Source organism: Nothobranchius furzeri, chromosome 7 (genome assembly GCF_043380555.1).
Source record: "Nothobranchius furzeri strain GRZ-AD chromosome 7, NfurGRZ-RIMD1, whole genome shotgun sequence".
Taxonomy (NCBI): Eukaryota; Metazoa; Chordata; class Actinopteri; order Cyprinodontiformes; family Nothobranchiidae; genus Nothobranchius; species Nothobranchius furzeri.
Window position 1 is genome coordinate 51,833,876 of NC_091747.1, and position 27,909 is coordinate 51,861,784.

At 42.6% G+C, this 27,909-nt stretch overlaps 2 protein-coding genes and 1 long non-coding RNA gene across 3 annotated transcripts in view; 2 read left to right on the forward strand and 1 right to left on the reverse strand.

The window, feature by feature from the left end:
• On the forward strand, positions 1-14,909 carry LOC139070614 (uncharacterized). The gene is made up of 2 exons (XR_011521097.1): positions 1-519; positions 11,816-14,909. It is a non-coding gene; the product is annotated as an uncharacterized lncRNA (long non-coding RNA).
• On the forward strand, positions 722-5,726 carry LOC139070612 (uncharacterized). The gene has a single exon (XM_070553196.1). The coding sequence runs from the start codon at positions 1,074-1,076 to the stop codon at positions 3,681-3,683; it is 2,610 nt and encodes an 869-aa protein (XP_070409297.1). The 5' UTR covers positions 722-1,073; the 3' UTR covers positions 3,684-5,726.
• Positions 9,057-27,909, reverse strand: part of cpa6 (carboxypeptidase A6) — a 27,863-nt gene continuing 9,010 nt past the window's right edge. The window contains exons 3-11 of the mRNA XM_015955246.3: positions 20,324-20,448; positions 16,796-16,910; positions 16,598-16,699; positions 16,430-16,534; positions 13,108-13,218; positions 12,818-12,908; positions 11,702-11,904; positions 11,538-11,622; positions 9,057-9,630 (exon numbers count right to left, since the gene is read on the reverse strand). Coding sequence (XP_015810732.1) covers positions 9,416-9,630; positions 11,538-11,622; positions 11,702-11,904; positions 12,818-12,908; positions 13,108-13,218; positions 16,430-16,534; positions 16,598-16,699; positions 16,796-16,910; positions 20,324-20,448 — 1,152 coding nt within the window. The 3' untranslated portion in view covers positions 9,057-9,415. The remainder of the gene's footprint in view (positions 9,631-11,537; positions 11,623-11,701; positions 11,905-12,817; positions 12,909-13,107; positions 13,219-16,429; positions 16,535-16,597; positions 16,700-16,795; positions 16,911-20,323; positions 20,449-27,909) is intronic.

Genomic DNA, 27,909 nt, shown 5'->3' on the forward strand with positions numbered 1-27,909 from the left:
CACACACACACACACACACACACACACACACACACACACACACACACACTCTGCAGCATGTTAGAATCTTTTGAATGACTTAACAACACTGAACTGCTTTTATAATACTTTAATCTCTTATTCTGGAGTAAAATAAAGAAACAAGCTAAATCATCACATATCTGTGGCATCAAGGAGCAACTTCTGAGTTCAAACGCAGGGATGGAGCACAATGTTTACAAGTGAACAGTATCAGGATGGTTTAACTCACAGAGGCCTGCAGGTCTTCTGTTTGATGAGCAAAGCGCTGATAATCGACTTGTTAAGAGCGCTAAACGTTATTTTGCCGCTTCCGCGCGGAGCGGTAGGGAAACACACATTTCAAACACGGAACCGAGTCTGGTTACCGAACCGAGCAGAATTCTGATGACGTCACACCGGTGCGCGAAGGTGCGGGTTCCAACCCAGAGAGGAGGGAGAGAGGAGGTCAACAGCGAGTGGATCACAGGGACTGAACTGATGTTTTTCAGCAAAACTGCGGTAAAAATGGCTGTTTGTCCTCATTATCTAAAATGTACCCCCCCCCCCCCCCACGGTTTAGAGGCGGCGCTCACGCAGGTGTCTCTTCCTGTTGTGAATGCTGCTACACGTTTAAGCCTACAATTTATTTTTACTTAGTAACAGATATGATTTAAAATGTAGCGAATTATGATTCTTTTTTAAAAACGTACTAAAGTAAAAGTAAAAGTACAGATTTTAAAAACGACTTAAAAAGTATAAATATACAAAAAAGCTACTCAATTACAGTAACGTGAGTAAATGTAATTCGTTACTTTCCACCTCTGCCAACAAGCGAGAAGGATCGGCCGCAGCCAGATCCTTTTACAACAAGCAGCGTCAGCGTCAGCCAGCGTCGTTGCGTCTGCGCATGCGTTCAAGAAGCCTACGTCACAAAGCTCGCCTCGTCATAGCTCAGTAGCTGAATTCCACACAGACACGTCAGTAGTCAGTTGCCTGTTGAGCAGAAAGGAGCCATTACTTCGACAAATATCTTCTCTTCTGAGTTTAAAGAACATTTCAAAATAAGTTCAGATATGGAAAAACCTTTGAAAATCCAGGAAGATATCTATCTGTTGAGCAGAATAACTGCATATCACGTCGACAAAGTCCTCAAACATTGCAATTTTGGAAACGTAGTTCAGTGTACCGATACTGAGACTGGGGAGATTTTTGCTGTTAAATGCGTCAGGAAAAAGTTTGCTGAGAAATACAGACAAGAAGCCAACATCTTAGATCATGTTTCACATCTGGATTCAGAAGAAAACCATTTGGTGAAGTTTAGAGAAAGCTTCTTTTATAAAGACTGGTATTTTTTGGTTTTTGAAAAACTGGACATGACGTTACTGGACTACATGAGAATAAGAGACGGTAAACCTTTGAGTTTTAGTGAAATTAGGATTATTGCTTATCAAATGCTTTCAGCCTTGGATTTCCTTAAACAACGTGATGTAACTCATGCTAAAGTTACTCCAGAAAATATTATGTTAGTTGACCAAGAGTTACAACCTTTCAGCGTTAAGTTAATTGGCTTTGGAAGTGCGGCTTCAACATGTTTATTATCAGAAAATGATATTTCACCAGCCTGTGGCTTTAGCCCTCTGGAAGTTTTTTTAGACAGTCCTCAAGATGAAAGCGTTGATGTGTGGGGTCTTGCCTGTACGCTGGCTTTTCTGTACCTGGGTTTTTCACTATACCCAACTTATAATGAGTATTGTTATGTAAAAACCATAGTACAGCTGATGGGTATGCCTGAAGACAGTTTATTAAATGAGGGGTGGAGAACCCAACACTTTTTTAATCCTGGATACTCTTGGACTTTTAAATCATTCGAAGATTATTTTGAAGCAACGGGAAAGACAATTGACACAAATTATGAAGAGGATGAAGATTTAATGTCTCTGGATGATTTGTTGACTCTTGGCCCAAGGGTGAAAAGCGTCATTGAACTAGAAGAGAAAAAGGCCTTTGTAGACCTGTTAAAAGCAATGTTACAACTGAATCCTGCGGATAGGATCCTTCCAGCAGATGCTCTCAAACACAGATTTATTACCATGCAGCACACTGCCGATAGTAAAGATACTTCGTATGCTACTATGGCCCATGAAATATTTTTAAACGAGAATGGAGCTCTGTCCCCAAACTATGTAACAGAGCAGAACTCAAACGGTTCAGAGATGGTAAATCAGGATTTGTCAGATAAACAAGTCGAAATAACTATACCATTTAACAAGGGTGATGTTATTCAAAGCTCGTTAGCTCTTTACCACGTGGAGAAACAACTTGGATCAGGGTGTTTTGGGACAGTTTTAATGTGTAGAGTTGACAGAGAAGATAAACGAGTCGCAGTTAAGATAGTTCTTAACCAGCAAAGTGCACAACATGAACTGGAGGCAATGAAATACCTCATAAAACATGACTCTACTCAGAAGTATATACCTGAGTTAATTGAAGCATTTGAATATAACAATTTGTTTTGTTTTGTGTACGAACTTTTGGATCAAAGTCTGCTTAATCTGATGGAACGAACAGATTGGACACCTTTGAATATGTCTGAAATCAGATACATTGCCAAACAGCTGTTAGAAACTCTTGACTTTCTTCAACAAGTCAATATCACTCACACAGACATCAAACCAGACAACATCATGCTGGTTAATCATGATTCAGAGCCGTTTAGAGTGAAGCTAATCGATTTTGGACTTGCTGTCAGAGAATGCCAGTATTCAGAGGAGGAGCTCATTCCATCGATATCCTACAAGGCACCTGAGATCTACCTAGGAAACCCATGTAACGAAAGCATCGACACATGGGGGGTCGGATGTGTGCTAGCATTCTTATTTATAGGCAGGAATCTCTGTCCAGAAGATGAGTACGAGGCAATGAGGATTTTTGTAAAGCTCCTCGGTATGCCTGACACCCAATCTCTAACAACAGGTTGGTATGCCAAACACTTTTTCACACTTGACCAGAGCAAGCCTGAACATTTCTGGAGACTTAAAACGCCTCAGGAATATGAGCAGTTCACAGGAAAAAAGATTATGAAGATTAACCCAGTTTTTGACGAGCTTGACTCTCTAGATGATATGGTGAAAATGCTACCAGAGATGAAAGATCCAGCCAAGATCAAAGATTTTAAAGCCTTTGTTGATTTTCTGAAAAAATTGTTACACGTTAATCCTGCAGAGAGGATCGTTCCAGCAGATGCCCTGGGCCACACCTTTATAACTATGGGTCATTTAGCTGATGCCGGGAACAGTCAGTATGTTACATTAGCTCATGAAATAATGACAGGGAGGAAAGATAAATGCTCAAACAGCTTTGCTCCAACTGGTGAAACACGTTACATCACAAGTCCTTCAAAAGTGATGTCACCTGCTGATAAATCCTGTGAAAATTCAAGCCATCCTCATGAAGAATCTGCAGAGCAACCATCAGAAACCATCTGCCCACAGAAACAATCACAGGAAAATCTTTCAGAGGCAGTCGGCACAGGTGTTGAACTGACTACAAAAATGATCGCTACAGAGAACTCAATTATATACGTCATTGAGCCGCAGTTTGTTGAGGTCGAATCAAAGGGCACGGCTTTAACTACCGTAAAAACATTCTTAACTAATATGTGGAATCAGTATGGCGTATGGTGAATCATGAAACCCTCCCTTACCCCACTCCCATTTTTACAGGATCTGTTTATCAAACTCCCAGTCGGTCGTGGGAGAAGGCTGTTTGTTCTGCTGGAGGTTTCTTCCTGCTAAAGGGGAGATTCCCCCTCCACAGTCGCCTGTTTAGCTGTAAAGTCACTGACAACTCAAAGTGAATTCTGCGGTGAATCGATTATGCAATGGGTTTTATTAGATAGTAAACCTATAATAATAAGTTCGTTTCTTTAGTAAAGTTAGTAAAGTTAGTAAAAGTACTTAGAGTAAGTTCTCCATGTAGAGAGGAGCCAGTGGAGGTGGCCTGGGCATCTGGTGAGGATGTCTCCTGGACGCCTCCCTGGCGAGATTTTTCGGGCATGTCCAACTAGGAGGAGACCCTAGGAAATACCCAGGACACGCTAGAGGGACTCTGTCTCTCGGCTGGCCAGGAAACGCCTTGGGATTCCCCCCAGAAGAGCTGGCCCAAGTAGCTGGGCAGAGGGAAGTCTGGGCATCTTGGCTTAAGCCTGATTTATATTTCTCCATCTGCATCTGTGTGGAGACACCCAACGCCATTATGCATCAGAACAAGGGCTCTCCGGCGGGCGCACGAAGGGTGACGGAGACATGGGAAAAATTTTAAACATCGTTCGAAAGTGATGAAGAACGTAAGCTTGTGATTCGTCAGGACGCTGCTTCCTGTATATTCGTCACCAGCACAGCTGTAGCCCCGTTAAAAAGTAAACAGATATTTAGCAGCAGACCCAGAACAGATTGAAGAACGCGTTGTGGAAAAAGTCAGAAAATAATAACATTTATTCACTTGTGACTGAACAAGTACAAAATATGGAGCAAACGTGGATGGAAACGACGGTAAAAGTGGGTTTGGAGGTGGCGACCACATGAAACGTACAAACACATTAGTAAATACCAGGTAAATACACTATTGGGGACCATAGTGGCAGGATAGCACAGAACAGCGCTACGCCCTCTGTTGTCCTGGCAGGGAATTGCTTTGCAACTCTCCTGCCCGAACAGAAGTTCGAATGTGAAAACCTTTCCGACACTCCGTGTGTGTGTCTCCATTGCAAAGCTCACAGAGGGGTATAAATCAGGCTTTCGGCTACTGCCCCCACGACCCGACTCTGAATAAGCAGCTGAAAATGGTTGGTTGGATGTTTAGTAAAGCGCCTTTAGATGACTTTAGCTGTGAACTGGCGTTGTGTAAATAGATCAAATTTAAAGTTACAGTTCTTTATGTGAATAATTTTAGAAAAATAGATGATTACTATGTTTTTATTAGAAAAACTAAGAACAAAAAGGCATTTGGTATCTCCTAATACTGTACACAAGACAAAATTATACTTAGAATAAAACCTGAAACGCGTATTGTTTTATATTCATTGATGTGATGCTTATCATTTTATTAAATGAGAAACCTTTAGAGAAATCCCTCAAAGTTTTAGAAACTCTTAGACTTATTAGAAATATTAGCTTCCACGTACATGTTTTTAGTAGTATCTTTATAATAATATGCTAGTATTTAATATAAAATGGTTTATTTAGATTGTAATGTGGTACATAATACTTAATATTATGTAATATGTAATAAACTGAACTCAGTGAACCGATAAGTAGGTTTAATTGGAATTTACTTTTTAAAGTGACTTGAGATGACTCTTGTTGGGATTTGGTGCTATTTAAACAAACTGAAGTGAACTGAATTACAGTACATTTAGTCAATAAAATAAGGAAATATAATGAAAACTAGAAAACTTGAAAGAAAGAGCCTACCAGCTGGCACAAGAAAGCATTTTTTAGAATGTTTTTCACTAATAACACCATGGTAACTCAGATCCTGTACCGACACCGGGCCCAAATGTAGACTGACCGAGCAAATCACACACACACACACACACACACACACACACACACACACACACACACACACACACACACACACACACACACACACACACACACACACACACACACACACACACACACACACACACACACACACACACACACACACACACACACATCGCATCGCAACCTGCTCTGGCGGTGATCTCGGAGGACGCATCGCATCCTGCTCTGGCGGTGGTCCCGGGGGACGCATTGCATCCTGCTCTGGTGGTGGTCCCGGGGGACGCATCGCATCCTGCTCTGGCGGTGGTCCCGGAGGACGCATCGCATCCTGCTTCGACGGATGAGGTCCAAGAGGCCCCGGTCCCGGCCCAGCCCGTCCAAGAGGCTCCGGCCCAGCCCGTCCAAGGGGCTCAGGTGAAGCCTTTCCACAAGCCTCCAGTCCAAGGGTCGACGCCTCCAGGCTCTGAAGAGGACGTCTCCTGCTCTGAAGTTCCCCAGTCTGTGTCCCCTCGTAGTCTTAGTCTTGGTCCAGTGTCCCCTCGTAGTCTTAGTCTTGGTCCAGTGCCCCCTCGTAGTCTTAGTCTTGGTCCAGTGCCCCCTCGTAGTCTTAGTCTTGGTCCAGTGTCCCCTCGTAGTCTTAGTCTTGGTCCAGTGCCCCCTCGTAGTCTTAGTCTTGGTCCAGTGTCCCCTCGTAGTCTTAGTCTTGGTCCAGTGTCCCCTCGTAGTCTTAGTCTTGGTCCAGTGTCCCCTCGTAGTCTTGGTCCAGTGTCCCCTCGTAGTCTTGGTCATGGTCCAGTGTCCCCTCGTAGTCTTGGTCATGGTCCAGTGTCCCCTCTTAGTCTTAGTCTTGGTCCAGTCTCCCCTCGTAGACTTGGTCTTGGTCCAGTGTCCCCTCGTAGTCTTGGTCTTGGTCCAGTTTCCCCTCGTAGGCTTAGTCTTGGTCCAGTTTCCCCTCGTAGTCTTAGTCTTGGTCCAGTTTCCCCTCGTAGTCTTAGTCTTGGTCCTGTGTCCCCTCGTAGTCTTAGTCTTGGTCCAGTGTCCCCTCGTAGTCTTAGTCTTGGTCCAGTGTCCCCTAGTAGTCTTAGTCTTGGTCCAGTGTCCCCTCGTAGTCTTGGTCCTGGTCCAGTGTCCTCTCGTAGTCTTAGTCTTGGTCCAGTGTCCCCTCGTAGTCTTGGTCTTGGTCCAGTGTCCCCTCGTAGTCTTGGTCTTGGTCCAGTGTCCCCTCGTAGTCTTGGTCTTGGTCCAGTGTCCCCTCGTAGTCTTGGTCTTGGTCCAGTGTCCCCTCGTAGTCTTGGTCTTGGTCCAGTGTCCCCTCGTAGTCCTAGTCTTGGTCCAGTGTTCCCTCGTAGTCCTAGTCTTGGTCCAGTTTCCCCTCGTAGTCTTAATCTTGGTCCAGAGTCCCCTCGTAGTCTTAGTCTTGGTCCAGAGTCCCTTGTTTTTTGCCTGACCCCTGCCTTGCTCGCTGCTTGCCATTTGGACCTTGCCTGTCTCTGAACCTGCCTCAGCCTTGCCCTCCAGGTACCTCTGCCTTCAATCAAGACTTTTTATATATTTTTACTGTGTTGGCGTCTTCACGGGTCTTCAGAACTCTGTTCGTGACACCATCATTCAATTAGTGATTGTTTAACAATGATAGATAATCAATAAACAAAACAAAATACATTTAAAAAATTGTTTTCTAATTTTTCTAATTATTTTTATGTGGAACTTATTTTATTTAGTTTAAAACTTCAAACATTTTGTGAGAATCAGTTTTTGACTTTGAGATATTATTTACGTTTCAATTGTTATGGGCCGTGACATAAATTTGCCATTAGGTGGTGCTGTTGGGCTGAGCTATCTGAGTTATTTTCACTTTATCATTTTTTTAAGTTTATTTAGCTGAAGAAATGTGGCACAATCACTAGTAACAAAAGGACTCTTAAAAGTCACTCACGAAGATGTATGAATCTTTGGTTTCAAATATAAATAAAATGAAGAATCAAAATGAAGGACAAGGAGGAGAAGAGAAAAAAAGACGACTGATACTTTATTTATAAAACTATTTTAAAAACTTTGTTAAAATCTAACCCAGGAGTAGGACTCATACAGAGATGGTGACTAAAAATTGTCAACAAAGCTGTTCGAAGTAACTATTAATATAGTCACAGGAAATAAAAAAAAAGTATGAATTTGAAATGAACAGCTATAACATAAAATGTAATACTGAAATAATAGTTACATAAAATCTGAAGCATTTTTTGAGTGTATATTTTAATAAACGTTCAAATGAAGTTTATAATAAAATCAGAGTAAGGACACAGCAAATGTGAGTACAGCACTGAGGTGATGGCGTTTGTTTCACTGTAAACTAAAAAACAATCATATTTTAAATGTCAGGTAATAAAATATTATTTACCGTAAGTTTGCAGTAATAAAGGCCTGATTACATTACATTATAGCAACAAAACAGAACTGAGTTTGTAATTGTTTTAATACAGGAAAGTAAAAGTAGGACTGAACAAATAATCAAAAATTGTACTAAACAGGCTTTAATTATTGTGAAGGCCTGCTCCTCAGTTTATTAAGTTACAGGTTTGTCCTGCAGAGCTTGGAGCAAACTGTTGGTGATGCTGATTAGAGAACAAGGGGGAACCCCAGGCTCTCATTCCTGTAGCCAACCAGGAAGTGGCTAAAATGCAGTTCTACTTTCATCACTAGGGGCTGGCACCAGAAGAGAGCAAATTCTCATCGACTCCCATGTTAAAAATTCCAATTTTACAGCAAAAATAAACATGTTTACAGCCTGGTTCAAAAATATTTTAGATTTAATAGTTCTAGTTTACATTCATGATTTTTTTTTGTAACTCTTCTGTTTAAGTGTAATTTAATGCTTAAAATTCAGAATAATTAACGAGCATCAGAGCCACGTCGGAGCCAGAGCTAGAGGTGGGAGCTAGCTCCGGGGAAAGGCCTCACATTAATGGATTTGGCCATTTCAACTCTCTGAATGTTAGCTGTGTCCTGTGTCGTGTTACATTAAATGCTTGGTCAAACATGTTAGTGGGGCTGCATAAGAAACTGAAGGTGCCCGGCTTCTCCTGTCTCCGGTACAGCAGGCTGTTCCCGTTTCCCGGGGCAGCCGGGACGTCTCGACCTGCTCCCATGCGAGGCTGTAGTCATTTGTGGATCTCTGAGGGAGACCACAGAAACACCACAGCTCCTTTAGTTGATGCGGTTTCACTTTTGAGTTGCTCAACTGCATTTTTCTCACTAACAGGTTGAATGGAGGAAAATGCTATGCCTTTACCATAACACCGCTAAGTAATTAGCCCTACCCTCAGCTCCACCTCTATTCCCATTTTTGGATTGTCTGGGCGTGACGAGACGTGTGACACAGATGGTCAAAATGGCGGTGGTGGGAACCTCCCATTTGGAAACAAAAATTTATAATTCGAGCCTATGGACATTATTTATCCAGTATATATGCCAATGATGGAGACACCAAAGCCTGGTGTTAATCCTCACCTTAAGAACTGTACTTCACTTGCAGTCGGGGGGGGGCTTGCCCAAGCGTGGCTTTATTTTGCTAATTGTTTGGTCTGGTAGCTGTCGCTTTACTTTCAACCACAGCGTCTTAACCCTTATTTTTGTTGCCCCACACGTTCGTGACAAGTAGGGGCTCATCCAGGATTTGCACCTGGGACTTCTCGCATCAAACTTCACAAGACAATCATTTGTTTTTAATAATCCATAAAAGTGCTTCTGAATCACAGCAAACACTCACATTCACTGTAAAAAAAAAAGCTGCATTTGTATTTATCTGAACCCACAGAAACAATTTCTTCATTGAAATAAAACCCAATGAAATTAATTGTAAAGGTCGCTCATATAAAAGTAAATCTGTTCTTGTGTGTGTCACACTTCTTCAGCAGACCCGATGCAATGGCTTTCACAGCTCTCATGGTCTCAGTGCAGGTGGGGCTGATCAGGGATTCAGGCAAAAGGAAACCATAGTGTCCCGTGTCCCTTAACTCAAAAGCAAAAGCATAGGGGATCCCGTTCCTGTAGGCCCAGTCGATAGAGCTGCCAGAGCTAACATCTGTGAGGAAAAGAGAATCAAATGGCAGAAAATGTTCTAAAGAGAGTTTTTAAATCTTTTAAAATGGATGTCCTAGAACAAAGCCTTTTTACAACTGGAAACTGTTCTTTGACCCTCAATATAATATAAGAGACTTTGTTGGGGCTCACAAAGACAAAGGAGCCATGATAAATAGTCAAACATAAAAGTTATTATCATTACCTAAACTATAATTAAATAACGAACACCAGAGTAAATAAAAAAACTACGATAAAAATTAAAACGAGGACATGCAAAAGAAGAAAATCAACTGCAAATATACTTAGTTTTGGCTTTAATTAGTATGAAGTCCAGTTTTGGTTGTTCTTGTACAAATGCCTCAAACCCAGACTTCACACTGGAGGCATGATCAGCGGTGCTGAACGGTAGTAGAACAGTTTACCTGCAGAGTCTCAGCCATGGAGAGGCTTCTCCACCATCCTCGCGAGACCACAAAATCCCTCAAGTCTTGAAAAGTCATGGGGTGTTTCTCAATGCTAAGGAACCTCACCTCGATGTCTCGGTCCTGCCCCAGTTGCCTAGGAGATATGTCATCAGGAACCGCCAAAGCGTGTTCCAATGTTCATGTTCTACCGAGGCGTCTGTTCTCCGTTTGTTAGCTGTTTAGCTAGCTGAGCAAGGACACACGGGAGGTGCCTTAAAGCCTGGCCTTGATCAAAACTTTCCCAGAATACACTGCTGTATTTTCAAAAGGATGGCCTATCAGAAGCCGGCAGCTACTTCGCGGGCAAATTTCAAGTTTAAATGTAAGTCAACTAATTGTAGCTTTTGGGCTGATGTCTGAAATGTTTTTTTTTTTTCAAAAGCAGTTAACTGGTTGGTTAGTTGCTTAGTTGCAGCTTCGATGGCTAGAAGGTAGTAACTCGCTTGCAAGTTCAATTTAACTAATTTATACACAATTTAAAAAGTAAAAGTCTCATTATATATTTATATTGAAACTTATACACATAAAATATAACATTACCTCCTGTGTCACGGCTTCTGTGGCAATCGTGATGCAAGTCTGTTCCATTTAAGTGTTTTCTTTGATCAAGAAAAGACAGCGTCCTCGTAAGCAAGGCGCCTGGCCTCACAAGACATCGCCTTGCGATGCCAGGTGCCTTGACATTGAGAAACACCCATGGTTTTCTTATGCCATCTGCCATTAAACCAAAAAAAGAAGGAAACCACGTTTGATTTCTACGTATTAACTTGTGCCTCTCCACTGCCAAAATTAAAGCCCTGAAAAACACATCTTTGCACTTCTCAAAAAATGTTTGACATAAACAAACTGTTAGGTCACATGTATGTATGTAATCTACAAAAATATGAAATTACATTGCTGCAATATTTTTTTGGGAAAATTACTAGAAACACTGTGACCGTGTGTGATTTCCTTTCTTACCCTATGTTACTAGCAGAAACTGACGTGTCCCAGAAATTGCTCTTTAGCGGCACAGTGCGATATGCTGCTTCTGGGCTGCGCCTAAAAATTTCCACGCCACGGTCAGTTTAAATCAACCCTATGGACCCCATGGGTTCTATTTTAAGCAGAGACGCTCCGCGCCGCTGATGTCTCCAGTGTGGAGTCGGGGTAAGTCTGAGTGGTGTGCGAACGGATGTTTATTTTTTGTGTCCCTGCATTAGACTGCAGACCTATCTGAGTTTAGCCCTGCCTCTCATCTGGGGGCATTAGCGGTAGCTCAGAATACCATTGTTCTGTGGAAAGCATTATACGTTTATACATTGCCAACGTTAAAGAGGGTTGGAACATGCACATGTAAGGGGGTGTATCTAAGCTTATGATGCTTTTCTTATAACAAACCATTTCTCAATATTCAACAACAAATGTGGTTTGGAATTCTAGTACACCTTTAATCAAAACTCACACAGAGTGGTGGAGGCTGGTCCGTATCTGTACCTCACTCCGTACGCTGAATATAGGGCTGTCACTGCGCTGTGAGCTGCCGACTCCTGGCAACAGAAAACTTAAAAACATATTCCTGATTTAAAATAATTGTGTTGATTATCTATAAAGAGGTGGAGGTCTTACCACACAGTTAAAGTTGGGTATTGTGGCATATTTGTAGGAGTACGGGTAAAGAAGCATTTGAGCGTATGCATGAATGGAAATATATGCTTTTATTCGCTTCTTGTGCTTCCTCAGGAACTTGGCAACAGCTTTGACTTCGGGTTCGGACTCAGGGAAGGCGCCGCAGTATGTGTCATCACACGGATGGGAGGAGGCACCTTCATCTGGGGGGGCAGAGTCCAAGACAAACACAAAGACAGAGACTTATAAACATTAAAGCAATTATTTCCACAGGTTGGGGCTGTGCAGTGGCGCAGTGGTTAGAGCTGTTGCCTTGCAGCAAGAAGGTCCTGGGTTCGCTTCCCGGCCTTGGATCTTTCTGGATGGAGTTTGCATGTTCTCCCTGTGCATGCGTGGGTTCTCTCCGGGTACTCCGGCTTCCTCCCACAGTCCAAAAACATGACTGTTAGGTTGATTGGTCTGTCTAAATTGTCCTTAGGTGTGTGTGTGTGTGTGTGTGTGTGTGTGTGTGTGTGTGTGTGTGTGTGTGTGTGTGTGTGTGTGTGATTGTTTGTCCTGTGTGTCTCTGTGTTGCCCTGCGATGGACTGGCTCTCTGTCCAGGGTGTACCCCGCCTGATTGCCCATTGACCACTCGAGATAGGCACCAGACCCCCGCGAACCCACATGGACAAAGCGGGTTCAGACAATGGATGGATTTCCGCAGGTATTTTTTATTTTTAAATGGTCAAATTTCTTCTATATAAAATAGTTTTAAGGAGTTAAAATTGTATTTGGGATTAGAGGGGTTAAACATGGGATTCTTAAATTATTTATTTGTTACTTTTAAACTAAAATGGGAACCTAGCAAACAAGTTGGAGCATGTAAAAAGAAGTACAAAAAATGCAGTTACTTTTGCATAAATAAACATGGTCTCCAGGCTAAAAGTCCTGATTTAAACATTAAGTATCCGACAGAAGTTTCCATGAAAGACATATAAAATGAGATCTTGCTCCTGCGTTCATGATCAATTCATCTTGCTGTTTTTCTTTAAGACCGACTCAAAGAGTCACAGTTTTTATTTTTATGACAACACAGCCGCGATTTACTAATAATTTATAATTTAAAATTCACTCACTACACCATTTCACCTTCCAGTTCCTGTTAGCATCCACTCCTCTACAGTGGAACTTGTGATTTTTGGATCGTGTCTTCCTCCAAAACCGGTCCTGCAAGAAAAATGACAACATATATTACTAATCTCATTGTGTTTAAAGACAAATAACCTTTAACTTGTACCTTGGCAAGAATGTGTGTGACTTTAAATGGGCAGACACTCCTATTTTTAATAAATTCAAGTTTTGTTTTTACTGCTTTGAAATTAGATTTTGGAGATGTTGGACATGCGTTAAAAGTGATTTTACTTACCGTATTCCAGCTGAACCGATATCCATCCACATTGAAGACAGGCATGATGTAGAAGCTGAGCTGGTTGAGAAGTCGTGTTGTCACAAGGTCGTACTTGTATGAGCTGATGGCCTAAGACAAACAAATTATTATAAAACATTTGTGGGTTAAATGATGATTTCGATAAATAAAATTCTAAGTTAAATTAATAAGAAGAAAAACTAATTAAAGATTTTTTAAAGGAAAAAAAAATACTATTTCAGTTTTTTCTATTGGTAAAATAAAACTTTAAACTATAAACAAGTAAAATGTCCGAGGCACTTGTTTAATCAATGCATTTGCTGTGATCTCTAGTGATTAATGCTTTGCAAATCGTACTTGGGAGGGGTATATACACTTGTTTCTGGAACTAGCAGAATGCCACATCAGAGGAAAGCTTTACACGGCAGGATTTGGTGTCAGGTTCTGCGTCCTGCGTCCCCCTCAGGTGCCTCCTTGTGTTCCCCAGCCCACTCCAGGTGTTCCCCTTAGGTTTCTGTGCCCCTTAGGTCTTCAGCTCCCTCCAGGTTTCCCTCAGGTTCCCCCTTAGTGAGTTCAGATTTAGTTATCCCATCCCTGTTAATGTTTTTCTTCTGATGCCTAGTTTTGAGGTTTATAGTTCACCTAACTTTAGTTGTCTGTAGATTAATTTTACCTAGTCAGTTTCCCCACTCACTTAATTAGTCTCACCTGGTCTCAGTCCCCACACACCTGTCACCTGTTTCCCTGATTGTTTCCCTCCGTGTTCCCTCTGTGTACTGTATATAACCCTGTCTGCGTCGCAATGTGTTGTCGGTTCATTTTTCTTGCAGCGTTGCTTTGTCTTTGTAGAGTTGAAAATAGCTTTCTAGTAAAATCTGGTATCAGAAATAAGATGGGGAAAACAGCCCCCCCCCAAAGGTTGTTGTTATGATTGTATGTGTGTACCTGTCAGTTTACAATGCTATTCCGCATACAGCCGCTAGAGGGCGCATTACGCGCAGTGGTATCGAGTAGCGTTTTGGGGCACAGAGGAAGAATAAACCTTCCTGTTGTGAAACTGACATCAGCTCAACGTGTGTCCCTTTTTCTATTCTTTATCACAGGTTAGTAAAGGCATTTAAGTGAATGTATACTGCAGACCTTACAAACAGAGTATGTTGTTCATGTGGGTAATGAGCGCAACTCGCTAAAGAAATTGGATTCGTTCTGAGTTGTGTCTGAACTGTGGGTTGAGGCTGCGGGTAAAATGATGCTAATGCTAGCGGACTGGGCTAATGTGGGATACTGAGTGTGTGTGGGGAAGCTAAGTGTGAGAGACTTCGGGACTGTGAACTCTTAAGGTGGTAGGCACTCTGATAAATTGGTTTTATGCTACGTTTTAGTCTTCTGGTTGATGTTGTGGTTATAAGAACAAGTTTGTGGTTTAAGATGAAGACATTTAAAGAGTGTTATAAGGAAACTGTTTGATCAATGCTGACTGCACAGTAGTAGTGAACGCCGTTAAAGGAGCATTGCACTCTATATAGTTGTAGATTGTATAAGAACAGTGGAAATACATTTCACATAAATAAGTTAATGCTGAACGAGAATTAAAATGTTTAAAAATGAGTTAATTTTATGATGTTGTAAATGTAGTTAAAACAAAGTACAGAGTACCCTATTGTGTTTTGTTTATCTTGGTGAAATAAATGTGTTCATTGTGATCCATTTTGAATCTGATGTTGTAAATGGATTTAAGCCACCCTTTGTTCATGTTTTGTCAAAATTGGAGAGAAGAATAAACCTTCCTGTTGTGAAACTGACATCAGCTCAACGTGTGTCCCTTTTTCTATTCTTTATCACAGACACACGTTATTGAACAGGAAACCAGTTGCCCCTCTGGTCATCATCTTAGGGAGGCAACATCTTTCTTCTACAGACCCATAGATCCTGGCTCATGAGTGAGCTTTTGTTTTTCTCTTTAGAACTTTAGATTTTTGGCTTAGAGTCCTGCAGTTTTGTTTATTCCTAATAAAATGATTTTTATTTTATACAACCTCTCCTGCCTTGAGATGTGTAGTGGTACATTTTGGGTCTAATCCTCCTGCGCTCTCAGCGTGACATTTGGGTTTTTATTTCCTGATATTCGGACATCTCACCTCTGATTGGATAACAGCAACACAACTCTACCACTGACTCCGTTTGCTTTGCAACATGAATGCTTTATCTCCACAAATACCACAAGCTTGAAGGTATTCTGCCATTTGGTGGAGTTGCTAATGCTAACGGTTAGCTTCTACTAGCCGAGATTTTCTCTGCTGTTTTCTGGACGTTAAACCAACAACAGCCTTCCCGTCATGAGCCAAGGTGGGTGAGTCCATGAATATTGTTATGGCTGGAGCCTTTTTGTGTTGTGATTTCATTTTTCTGTGCATTTTTATGTTGCATCTGAGGAGCCTGCCTGCAGACTATGGCCTGTTGGCTCACCCTTGCTCCTCCCTGCACCAGCTGAGCTGGGTTTTCATCAGCTGCAAATTGTTTAAAGGACCAGCTGGAGCTCCTCACCAATGGGGACAATAGTGCAGAGCTGCCTTTCCTCTGGTCTGTTGTCTCCCACTTAGAACTTTGATATTGTGCCCTTTAGAGTTATGTTACTGTTTGAACCTGTTTTGATAAAAGGGGATTTAGATCCATGGTGGTTAGCAATAATAATAGACATCTTTTCTGAATTAAGAGAAAAGTAAATAAAACTTTTGTTAATTTTCTTTTGTGTCACGCGTCCTCCATGTTACCCCAGGCCCCCTAGACACCTGGTTGTAACAAATATTAAGTGACAGTGTGACATAGATCTGTCAGACTTTTCAAATCCTAAAGTCCTAGAGCAGAAGCTAATGCAGGAGATTGGTGTTCAGCCACGTTTTGCCTTTATTTAATATTTATATCTTTGCTTTTTACACCTTGCGAACTTTAATCTCCACATTTATCCTTTCATTCCAAGTTGACCAAAAACTAAAGACCTTTAAAAAATGCTTTTGTTCTTAATTGTCTTTTGCTCATGTGAGAGAAAAAGATGAATGCCACTCATCTGGAGATTAAATATCATAAAATGAAATGGTAAAACACTTATTTGGTTTTGGTGTGGCTCTCATTTCAGTGGAATAAACTCTTTAAATATCCGAACCAGTCTCAAATACAAACGATGTGACTTCCATTAAGTTAACAGATTTTGCTTTTGTATTTAAACGATGACATCACTCTATTCTTGGGTCTTCAGTTAAGCTTTGTTTGTGCCGGTTAGATCACGTCTTATGCATGATGCTGTGTAAAAAGTCAGCGGTCCAACCTCTTTGACAAACCACTGGCAGAAGGCAGGTCCGATCCACTCTCTGGCGTGAACGCCACAGTCCATCCAGATGGCTTTCTTCTGAGGACGGCTCCTCTGTCCGAGCTGACAGAACACAAGCAATCACCATCTATTAGTCTGTTATATTTCTTCCTTGTTTTCTCCTACCTGAAGCACATAAAGAGGTCTTCCTTCATACGACTTCCCAACAGAGAACATTCTGACCAGGTCAGGGTGGGTTCTGTTCATTTCGAACATCCAATTCTGGATCTACAAGAAAAAGAAGAAGAAAAGCAAATGTATAAAATAATTAACTGTCTTAAAAGGTGACACAAGAGTCTCAGGGTGCTTTTTGTTAGGAATTACCTCTTCCAGAGAGTGGTAAACCTCATAATCATACTGAGACTCTGACCTCCGCCTGCGAGAGGAACGATATCCTGTTTGCTTTTCGATTTCTCTCTGCAGATTAGAGATGAACACCCTGCGTGAGAGGAGTCACGTAAGTCACGTACAGAAAGTATGATACTTATTACGATATAAATATTCCAATACTGAAGAGATGAAACAACATATTGGGATACAGAAAGCCAGACGATATTTGGAATTTTTAAGACATAAGCCCTTTTTAGAAGAAACACACCTTGCCGACAAATCAGCGTAATACTACAGCGACAGTGTGTCATGAAAAGGCCGTGGTGGCACATCGATGCGAGAATTTGGTGGCATTCGTTCTACAATGCTGGACTTGTGAATGCTTTTCATGCCCTGCTTGGCACAACAGAGGGATGTGTCATAATCACATATCATATATATATATATATATATATACCGTAAATCCTCTAATATTAGCCTGTATTTAATTAACTGCTGGGTATCATATTTTGGCCGGTGTTGGAGTCAGCGGAGGTGAATAATGGCCGGTTTTTTATTGTGGCCGGGTGGAGTGTGGTAACAAGACATTTAACCAAATTGTGACCTTTACCCTCTTGCAATTTAACCTTCCCCTCACCCCCATCCTAACCTTAACCAGCTTGTGCATGCAAAGCTCTGATTGTTTACGCGCTCCAGACATCTGCGTCCTGAGCACGGCCACAGTAACATTATCAAATCAGGTGTCGCCACCTCAAAAACTGATTTAACACACGATCGTTCATGTCGGCTCATTTCCTTTTATGTTTTCTGTCTTTTATTCTTTTATTTGTGCCTGATGCGTTTCGCTGCTGTGGATCGGGGCACATCACCTGTTTTGTCCTCTGTGAAGCACCACTACGGCTGGCGAGCACTCCGCTGTTTTTGCGTTCGGTAGATCTTTTAGAACTGCAGTTCAAAGGTAACTCATAAGGTGAATATATATGAAGCCAGGTAGCAGTTTTTCTTTAGGATTGAGAGGAGATGCAGGAAGATAATAAACAGAGACAGGACAGAAAAATTGTCAAATAAAAACAAGTTAGTTTTTGTACCTGGTGGTTGCAACAAACAGACACAATTGAAGGTAATCAGAAGTGAGGAACAGAAAATGAAGTAATTATTTTAATGTTTAGAGCAGCAGGAACTCCGAGAGGCTGCAGGCGCATCAGTGAGTTTGCGGCCGCTGCGCAGGGGGAGGGGGGAGAGGGCTGAAGGAGAAACTACCGTTGTTAAAAGAAATGTGTTTAACTTTGAAAATGTGGGTGCAATTTTAATTGTCAGCGAACCATTAGTTCATTTTGCTCAAATAGAAATTTAGGCCTGCCTCTAATTTTGGCCCTCCTTCCAATAAAGGCCTGGAGCTGGATGAGCTTGAGTCAAATAAAGGCCCGGGCCTGTATTAGAGGATTTACGGTATATTTTTTCCCCGCGAGAATGATTTACAATGCATTCATTCCTAATAGACACCACTGCAAATGTATTGATTAAACAAGTGAACCATTCCTTTAAAATAAATGCTTGACTTAACCAAAATCTAATTTTAATATGAGTTTGTGCTTCACAACTTTAGCTAATGCGGGATTTATGATCTCAAAATTATATGTTTAATTTACTTAATTGCAAACATTAAAAAAGATGTTACGCCCAAGTGAATGTTATAGACTTTTACTGTGAAGAATTAACAGAATTTATTTATTTTGAAAATACTATTTCAACATTTCCCTTGAAATTTAGTCAATCCCACCGGCACGTCTTCCAGTGAGGAAGCAGAGTCCGGGACTCTGGGTTGGGCTCTCCAGTCTCTGGTGCTGAGGTCAATGAGGTTGTCAAAGAGCTCCTCTGTGGCAAGGCCTCGGGGGTGGATGAGATCCGCCCAGAGTCCCTTAAGTCTGGATGTTGTTGGGCTGGGTTGGCTGATGGAGCTCTGCAATATCGCGTGGACATCGCAGTTCCACTGGACTGGCAGACCGGGGTGGTGGTCCCCCTATTTAAAAACGGGGACAGTAGAATGTGTTCCAACTACAGGGGGATCACACTTCTGAGCCTCCCTGGTAAGGTCTATTCAGGGGTTCTGGACAGGAGGGTCCAGCGGATTGTCGAACCTCAGATTCAGGAGGAACAATGTGGTTTTCATCCTGGCCGTGGAACACTGGACCAGCTCTATACCCTTAGGAGGGTCCTGGAGGGTGCGTCAGAGTTTGCCCAATCAATCTACATGTGTTTTGTGTATTTGGAGAAGGCATTCGACTGCTTCCCTCTGGGGGATATGCCAGGAGTAAGGGGTACCAGGCCCTCTGATACAGGCTGTTAGGTCCTTGTATGACTGGTGTCAGAGCTTGGTCCGCATTACCGGCAGTAAGTCGGGCTCGTTTCCAGTGAGATTTAGACTCTGCCAAGGCTGCCCTTTGTCACTGATTCTGGTCATAACTTTTATGGACAGGATTTCTAGGTGTGGAGGGCATCCGTTTTGGTGGCCTGAGGATCAGGTCTCTGCTTTTTGCAGATGACGTGGTCATGTTGGCTTCATCGGAACATGATCTCCGGCTCTAACTGGAGCGGTTCGCAGCCGAGTGTAAAGCAGCTGGGATGAGAATCAGCTCCTCTAAATCTGAGACCATGGTCTTGAGTCGGAAAAGGGTAGAATGCCTTCTCCAGGTCAGGAATGAGGTCCTGCCCCAAGTGGAGGAGTTTAAGTATCTCGGGGTCTTGTTCACGTGTGAGGGAAAGATGGACAGACGGATTGGTGCTGCGTCTGCAGTGATGCGGGCATTGGGGCAGCAGTAGCTCAACAGGTTGAGCGGGTTGGCCAGTAATCGGAAGGTTGCAGGTTCGATCCCGGCTCTGGACAGATAATTCTGCTGTTGTGTCGTTGGGCAAGATACTTAACCCACCTTGCCTGCTGGTGGTGGTCGGAGGGTCCGGTGGCGCCTGTGCTCGGCAGCCTCACCTCTGTCAGTGCGCCCCAGGGCAGCTGTGGCTACATCGTAACTCATCACCATCAGTGTGTGAATGATTGTGTGAATGGATGAATGATACAGTGTAGTGTAAAGGGCTTTGGAGTCCTTACTCTGAGAGGCGCTATACAAGTGCGGGTCATTTATCATGTACCGATCTGTCGTGGTGAACAGAGAGCTGAGCCAGAAGGCAAAACATGTACCTGTGTTATTATTTTTCTTCAAATTATCATTTTAAGTGTTTGTGCTGCTGTAACAAGTGAGTTTCCCCACTGTGGGATCAATAAAGTCTATTCTGTTCTGAAACCTCCCCTGGCATGCTCAGAGCTGAAATGTATGCCGTGGGACAGAGAAGACAGTAAAATATATTTTTAAATATAAAACTGCATTAATTTAATGTCAATTTTTAAAAAGAGCGTGTGCTACAACCAACTCTGCACATGAAATCATATTTCTTATGTGGAGAAAGGTGAGTATCACAACATTTGTTGGATAACAGAAGTTTTTGAATGTCTCATAGGAAAATATTTACCCATAATCGATTCTTTCTTGCTTTAATCGTGCGTGCAAAACTTGTGTGTCGTTACGTTTCACATGAATGTCCACCGTGGCGTTCTGATGGATTAGAACAGCACTATTGGGCTGCCAGTAGTCAACCTTTAAAAAAAGAGAAGATCAAGAATTCAAGAAAAGGAAACCAAGAGAACAAGATTATTAGGATTTTACAATGACAGATAAAAGATATTCTGCTTCCACTGTGAAATGATTTGTGGAGTATTTTTGTTTCTGTCTAGACAAACTCCATCTAAAAGCTAACATTTGGAACATTTTATCACATAGTATCCAATTTTCCTTGCTATCGGTTATTTAACACTCACACCATTAAACTTTCCCAGAACCAAATCTCATTGGAAAAATTGGATTACAACAAACAGCCAATCAGCAAGGCTGGCTTTTTTTCTTTTATTTCTGGCTTTTTTTCTTTTATTTGGATGTACAGTAAATGTCACAACATGCACCGGAGTGCAAATGACCAAAATAGAATTGGTAAAAAGTAAAGCTTTTAAAGTAGTGATATGAAGGTATTTAGAAAGTGCTCATTTTCTTCTCTATGTTGACCTAATATCAACAAATTATCATATTGATCTTTATTTTTTTATTGATAAAGTGTCTGAGTGTCAAGCATTTATTGATTTTGGGCTCGTTTCCACTATCGGAACTTCTGGAGGATTTTACCAGAAACTAGTAGCATTTGCATGTCTCCATTTCACCGGGCGGGCTCAAATGAACCATTTTCCAGACCATTTCGGAACCAACAGAGTACCTGAACAGGGGTATGAACTCGGAAAGGCCTGGTAGAGTTGCCGAGCTGGACTTGAGCTTAACTCGTGATGATTGGTTATAACTCAGTAGGATCATCAGCAGAAATCGTCAAACAACCCGTCACTTGTGTGACGGAAGAGTTACTGGTAAAGTGGAATGGAGGGAAAAGAAAAATCACTGTTTCTAAACTGCAATCACTGAACATGCAGAGGAAATCGCCCCACAACGCCCTAAATGTTACCACTTGGTGGTTACGCCATAAAAAAGCAGCTTCTTATCATCATTAAACGTCGCTTTGACTGGCGACAGCGCAAACATCTTTCTTTAGAAGAAAGGCTTTTAGCGCTTCTACTTGTTGTGGGTTTAAAGACATGTCCAAGTCATTTAGAACAGAGGAAAGAGCCACAGCAAACTCCGCTTCATTCGCCATGTTTATGACAAACTCGGCATTATGGTGTGTGCTACTCAGCGCTGATTGGCTCAGTTAGAATTCTCAGGGGGTGGGGTTATTTGAATAGGAGAGTTCCCAGACCCTTTCTCTGTACAGAATTATACAGAGGAGGAGTCTGGCAGGCCAGGCTAAGCTGTGGCTACAATGTACTTCATCGCCACCAGGGTGTGAATGGGTGAATGATTGTGTTGTAAAGCACCTTGGGGGGTTCCAAGACTCTGGAATGCACTACATCAAATAATTACCATTTACCGTACTTTGACAGAATAAAACCATTGACGGCTTTTGGTGTTCATCAGTGACTTCCATCACTGCCGAAGAATTTGTGATATGCTGACGTCTACCAAAGAGCAAACTCTGCCTACCAAAAGTGACAAAAATTACAGTTCCCTCTTCATCCACTAGGGGCTATATCCAGAAATGGTGTACAAAAAAGGCCTTTTTGGACAACTTTACCATTATGACACTATGTGGGGGTGAATATTTCTGCAACTCCATTTAGAAGTAATAAGGCTTGCAACTATGAATAATTAGGAGTGTGTCCTTTTCATTGACAGGTAAAAGAAGAGCCGCCAGTGCTAGCTAGCACTAGCTGCTTGCCTTCCTGCTTGCTGCAGGGAAGCCCGCAGTCCTACCCCTCCTCTCCACTGCACGTAAAAGTGCCGCCAAACAGCTGCAAAACATACTACGTGGCAAATAGCCGCCATGTTAGTGGATGAGTTCCTTTCCACCGGCAGATGGACGCGTCCCTGAAGCGAGGGCAGACCATCATTATGTTTCGAGTCTAGGGGCTGGGGTGCTACACTTCCGAAACACATCAAACTCTGCAGTTTAGATCGAGCCAGACAGGAAAACAAACACAAAAGCAGTGTAGAACATCCAGAAACTTTCAAAATAAAAGCCACGTGCATTATGTCTTTTCCCGTGATTTTGTGACGTCACAGGACCAGCTGTGTGGAACGCTTTCGCCCCCGTTTCGAGTCAGAATTGCTCCCAGTTGGGAACGAGCTTGCGGGTAAAACGCAAACTATTATGTTACACGACAGTGGAAAGCCGAGGCTAACCTCATGATAAAAGTGTTACAGCCTAGAAGGCAGAAGGTAGCAGAGTCACTCAACCACGGACTTCTAGCTAAAAGCACCCACCAACCTAGCTTAGGTTAGCTTTATCATCTGAGTTTGTTGCGTGTCAATCATCCGGCCCCACCCTCACAACCCCGCTTTCAGCTTGTATTGTCTGGGAGTGAAGAGATGCGTGGGACGTAGAAACCACCCACTGGACTTCAATTCAGCTCTTCAAAAACCTACAGGTAGTGGGGTGAAGGGTGTGTCCATATCTGTTGCAGTCATTGGTCTTAAAGTCCTGAAAGGGTTGATTTTTGTGCACAAACATAACAGCAGAGAGGACAGAGTCATCGTATCTCCCGGTCACTTTTTCCCCTTCCCAGAAATTTCCCAGAAACTCGACTAATGTCTGAATTGTTCATATGAGCTCCTCTGAACAGCTTTATATTCCTACAGTCGGATTTCCGGAATGATAATTTTAGCACTGAAAGAAAACAAACACTTTACTTCAGGTTTCTTAACCCCCATGTCTAACTTTATTAGATATTTGAGCTCGAGGCTTAAAACAGACAAACCATATAAACACAGACAATGTGAGATAAAGACAGCTTTAAAAGAAGAAGTGAAGGCACAGATGTTTAAACGATGCACAAAAGAAATCCTGGAAATCTGTTTTTGTACTCTGTACCCGAGTGATTGCCCTCAGCTGGCTTTCATTTGTTGCATTCAGGAGAGCACGTGGCGGCTGGCCCACATGCTTGTTAATGTGCTAACTGGTTTAGTAGTTTACAGACAGCATACCAGATTAATTTAACTGCTGGGATTGAAAACCTTCAACCGGAACGCCTCCCTGCTGCCCCCAAAAGGGCATTTTTAACCTCACTCAGTCAAATTAAATAAACAGTTTATAGCTGTATTTATGAGCCTCCAAAAGATGTCTTGTGTGTCTCATACATGTTTAAGCTCCTGGTTGTTTGCATGTCTGAATGCAGGAAAGCCACATATAATTGAATTAGTTTTGTTTTTGTCTTTTGTGGTTTTAGTCTAGGAAGAACAAGAAGGAAAAAGTTAAAGCTCAATAAAATGGGCGGCTGTTTTTTAGAGCAGATGAGGCGACGTTAAACGTTTGTCTCAAATAAACCAGAAAACGTTAGGCAGGGTTTCTTATGTTAGAAAGTAAATGCATTTTTGTAGGGCGTTAGTTCTTTTACTTTTATGCTCTTAAAGTCAATCTCGTAAAGGAAAAAATTAATTAAATGTTACACAAGCATGGACGTAGTTTTGGGGGTGACGGGGGGGAGATGTCCCCCCCACTTTCTCCAAAGTCAATTTTTGTCCCCTGTCCGTTTTACCATCCAAAAACAATATTACGCTATAGTAACTCATTCAGTGCGTTTACATGCAGCCAGTAACCCTTTTAAAACCTGAATATTCACAATAACCCGGTTCTGCAGGTCCATGTAAACACTGCCAAAAACCCGGATATGCTGATAACCGGGTTTTTTAAAACCCGGTTATTACACCTGGGGTAACCCTTTTCTAACCCGAATGTTTGGTCGTGTAAACGCATATCGGGATATTCCCATCAAAGCGTGTGTTCTGCACATGCTCTGTTCGCAAGGAATCTTGGTCTTTTGAGTAGCGAGACATCTTGTATGCGCCAGAACACCGGAAGTAAACAACAAGTTGGGAGCAACATGGCGAGTCGCGGCACAGCACCACACTTTGAGTGACGACGAAACTAAAGCGCAAACAAACGCGGTCGCTATCTCTTCCGAACTGGGAAACATGTTGTTGTTTTCACGGATACCGGAACAAGAAGAACTGGAAATGACGCATATTGCGTCTGGACGTAGTCCATACGTCCTGACGCTACCCCAACGTCCGCATTTAAATCGGGTTATGCAAGTTAGAGGTAACTCTTTCTATTTATGCTTGTAAACGGGTTATTCTGATCAACTCAGAAACCCGAATACCGACCTTAACCCGATCATAACCCGGATATTGGCTGCATGTAAACGTAGTCACTAACTCATTCACTGCCAATCAGTGCGTTTACATGCAGCCAGTAACCCTTTTAAAACCCGAATATTCGCAATAGCCCGGTTCCGCAGGTCCATGTAAACACCGCCAAAACCCCGGATATGCTGATAACCGGGTTTTTAAAAACCCGGTTACTACACCTGGGGTAACCCTTTTCTAACCCAAATGTTTGGTCGCGTAAACGCATATCGGGATATCCCCATCAAAGCGTGTGTTCTGCACATGCTCTGTTCGCAAGGAATCTTGGTCTTTTGAGTAGCGAGACGTCTTGTATGCGCCAGAACACCGGAAGTAAACAACAAGTTGGGAGCAACATGGCGAGTCGCGGCACAGCACCACACTTTGAGTGACGAGGAAACTAAAGCGCAAACAAACGCGGTCGCTATCTCTTCCGAACTAGGAAACATGTTGTTGTTTTCATGGATAGTGGAACAAGAATAACCGGAAATTATGCATATTGCGTCTGGATGTAGTCCATACGTCCTGACGCTACCCCAACGTCCGCATTCACATCGGGTTATGCAAGTTAGGGGTAACTCTTTTCTATTTATGCTTGTAAACGGGTTATTCTGATCAACTCAGAAACCCGAATACCGACCTTAACCCGATCATAACCCGGATATTGGCTGCATGTAAACGTAGTTTTTACTGTGTGGGCGTCGGAACGAGCCCCTGCAACCGTGAGAACAAACATCTCAGCTCTAAAACTGATCTTCATCCGCATACGTCACACGTCAAGGGATCAGGAAGCAGAAAATCCATGTGTTAGGACGTGTGTCAACGCCAAAACTACCAACACAAAGAGCAGACTCATTTCTTACATCAGGAAGAATCTGCGTTATTCGAGCGTTATCCATTCTTTCATAATCCGTTGTCGAATTGTAATCGGCAGAAGCCTTTCCGGTTCGCGCCTCACTTTTTTTTACAGCAGCGGCCCAAAACGATCTCCTAGCACGTGGATTTTCTGCTTCCTGATCCCGTGACGTGTGACATATGTGCCGAACAACAACTTTAGAGCTGTGATGTTTGTTCTCACGCTGCAGGGGGCTCGTTCTGACGCCTGCCCAGTAAAAAAAATGCAAATGACGACTTTAGTCGTCAATGGCAGTTAATGAGTTAAGTAGACACTGGTTGAGCACTAGGACCAAACGGAAAATGATGCCCCATTTACCTCCCCCTTCCACATATCTGTCTCTAGAAGTCAGGTGAAGAGGCAGCTGGAGAGACTGAACAGGAACAAGGCTGCAGGTCCAGATGGTGTCAGCCCCAGTGTACTGAAGGCCTGTGCAGAACAGCTCTGTGGGATTCTGCAGCACCTCTTCAACCTCAGCCTGGCCCAGGAGAAGGTTCCAGTCCTGTGGAAGACATCCTGCCTTGTTCCAGTTCCAAAGAAAACTCGCCCATCAGTCAATGACGACTACAGACCGGTTGCCCTCACGTCCCACATCATGAAGGTCCTGGAGAGACTCCTGTTGGTCCACCTGAATAAGCAAACTAGGACATATCAGGATCTGCTGTAGTTTGCTTATCGCCATGGAGTTGGAGTTGAAGATGCCATCATCCAGCTGCTTCAACCAATCCACTGTCATCTGGACAAAGCAGGCAGCACTGTCAGGGTCATGTTCTTTGATTTCTCCAGTGCATTTAACACAATTTAGCCTGATGTACTTTGCCAGAAACTCCAGAAGACACAGGTGGGGGCCTCAACAATCGCCTGGATTAAAGACTACCTGACAAACAGACCACAGTTTGTGAGGCTGAAGAAATGCACATCAAACCAGGCGATCAGTAACATTGGAGCACCACAGGGGGCTGTACCCTCACCATTCCTTTTCATCCTGTACACCTCAGACTTCCAGTACAAATCAGAGACCTGTCATCTACAGAAATACTCAGATGACTCTGCAGTTGTCGGGTGTATCAGAGATGGACAGGAAGCTGAGTACAGAGAGCTGGTGGAGCGCTTTGTGGCATGGTGTGGAAACAATCATCTGACCTTGAACGTGAACAAAACAAAGGAGATGATTTTAGACTTCAGAAGAAACAGGGTGGAGTCAAACACTGTTTCCATCATGGGAGAAGAAGTGGAGGTGGTTGAGGAATACAAATACCTTGGAGTTCACCTGGACAACAGACTGGAGAAAGAACAGCGAAGCCGTTTACAAGAAGGGACACAGCAGACTGCACTTCTTGAGGACGCTTAGGTCCTTCAATGTCTGTAGCAAGATGCTGCAGATCTTCTACAAGTCTGTTGTTGAGAGTGTAATCTCTTCAGCCATCGTAGTAGTAGGGGTAGTTGCATCAGAAGCAGGGACCTGAAAAGGCTCAACAGCCTAATAACAAAGGCTGGTTCTGTTCTGGGGACAACTGTGGAACCACTGGAGGAGATAATGCAAAGAAGGATTCTCCAGAGAATCAAGAAAATTATGGACAACCCTGAGCATTCTCTTCACAAGACTGTCCGACAACGGAAGAGTATCTTCAGTCAGAGGCTTCTTCAGTTTCGCTGCAACACTGACCGCTACTGGAGATCCTTCCTGCCAACAGCCATTGTAATATACAACAACTCTTTGATGACTTGATTATTATTATTATTCTGAGCTACTACAGCAATCAATTTCCCTCTGGGATTAATAAAGTATTTTTGAATTGAATTGAAAGCAACCACTTGTGTTGAAGCCTGTTTCCCATCAGAAGCGTCCATAAGCTCTTCTACAGGTTCTTCTAAAAAAAATTTGCATATTGTGATAAAGTTCATTATTTTTCTCTAATGTGCTGATAAACATTAGACTTTCATATATATTAGATTCATTACACACAACTGAAGGAGTTCAAGCCTTTTATTGTTTCTAATATTGATGATTTTGGCATACAGCTCATGAAAACCCAAAATTCCTATCTCAAAAGATTAGCGTATTTCATCCGACCAATAAAAGAAAAGTGTTTTTAATACAAAAAAGGTCAACCTTCAAATAATTATGTTCAGTTATGTACTCAATACTTGGTCGGGAATCCTTTTGCAGAAATGACTGCTTCAATGTGTTGTGGCATGGAGGCAATCAGCCTGTGGCACTGCTGAGATGTTATGGAGGCCCAGGATGCTTCGATAGCAGCCTTAAGCTCATCCAGAGTGTTGGGTCTTGCGTCTCTCAACTTTCTCTTCACAATATCCCACAGATTCTCCAGGGTTCAGGTCAGGAGAGTTGGCAGGCCAATTGAGCACAGTACTATCATGGT

What these genes read in the sequence shown, in the direction of transcription:
- LOC139070612 (XM_070553196.1), top strand. Translation starts at nt 1,074, where the DNA reads ATGGAAAAACCTTTGAAAATCCAGGAAGATATCTATCTGTTGAGCAGA.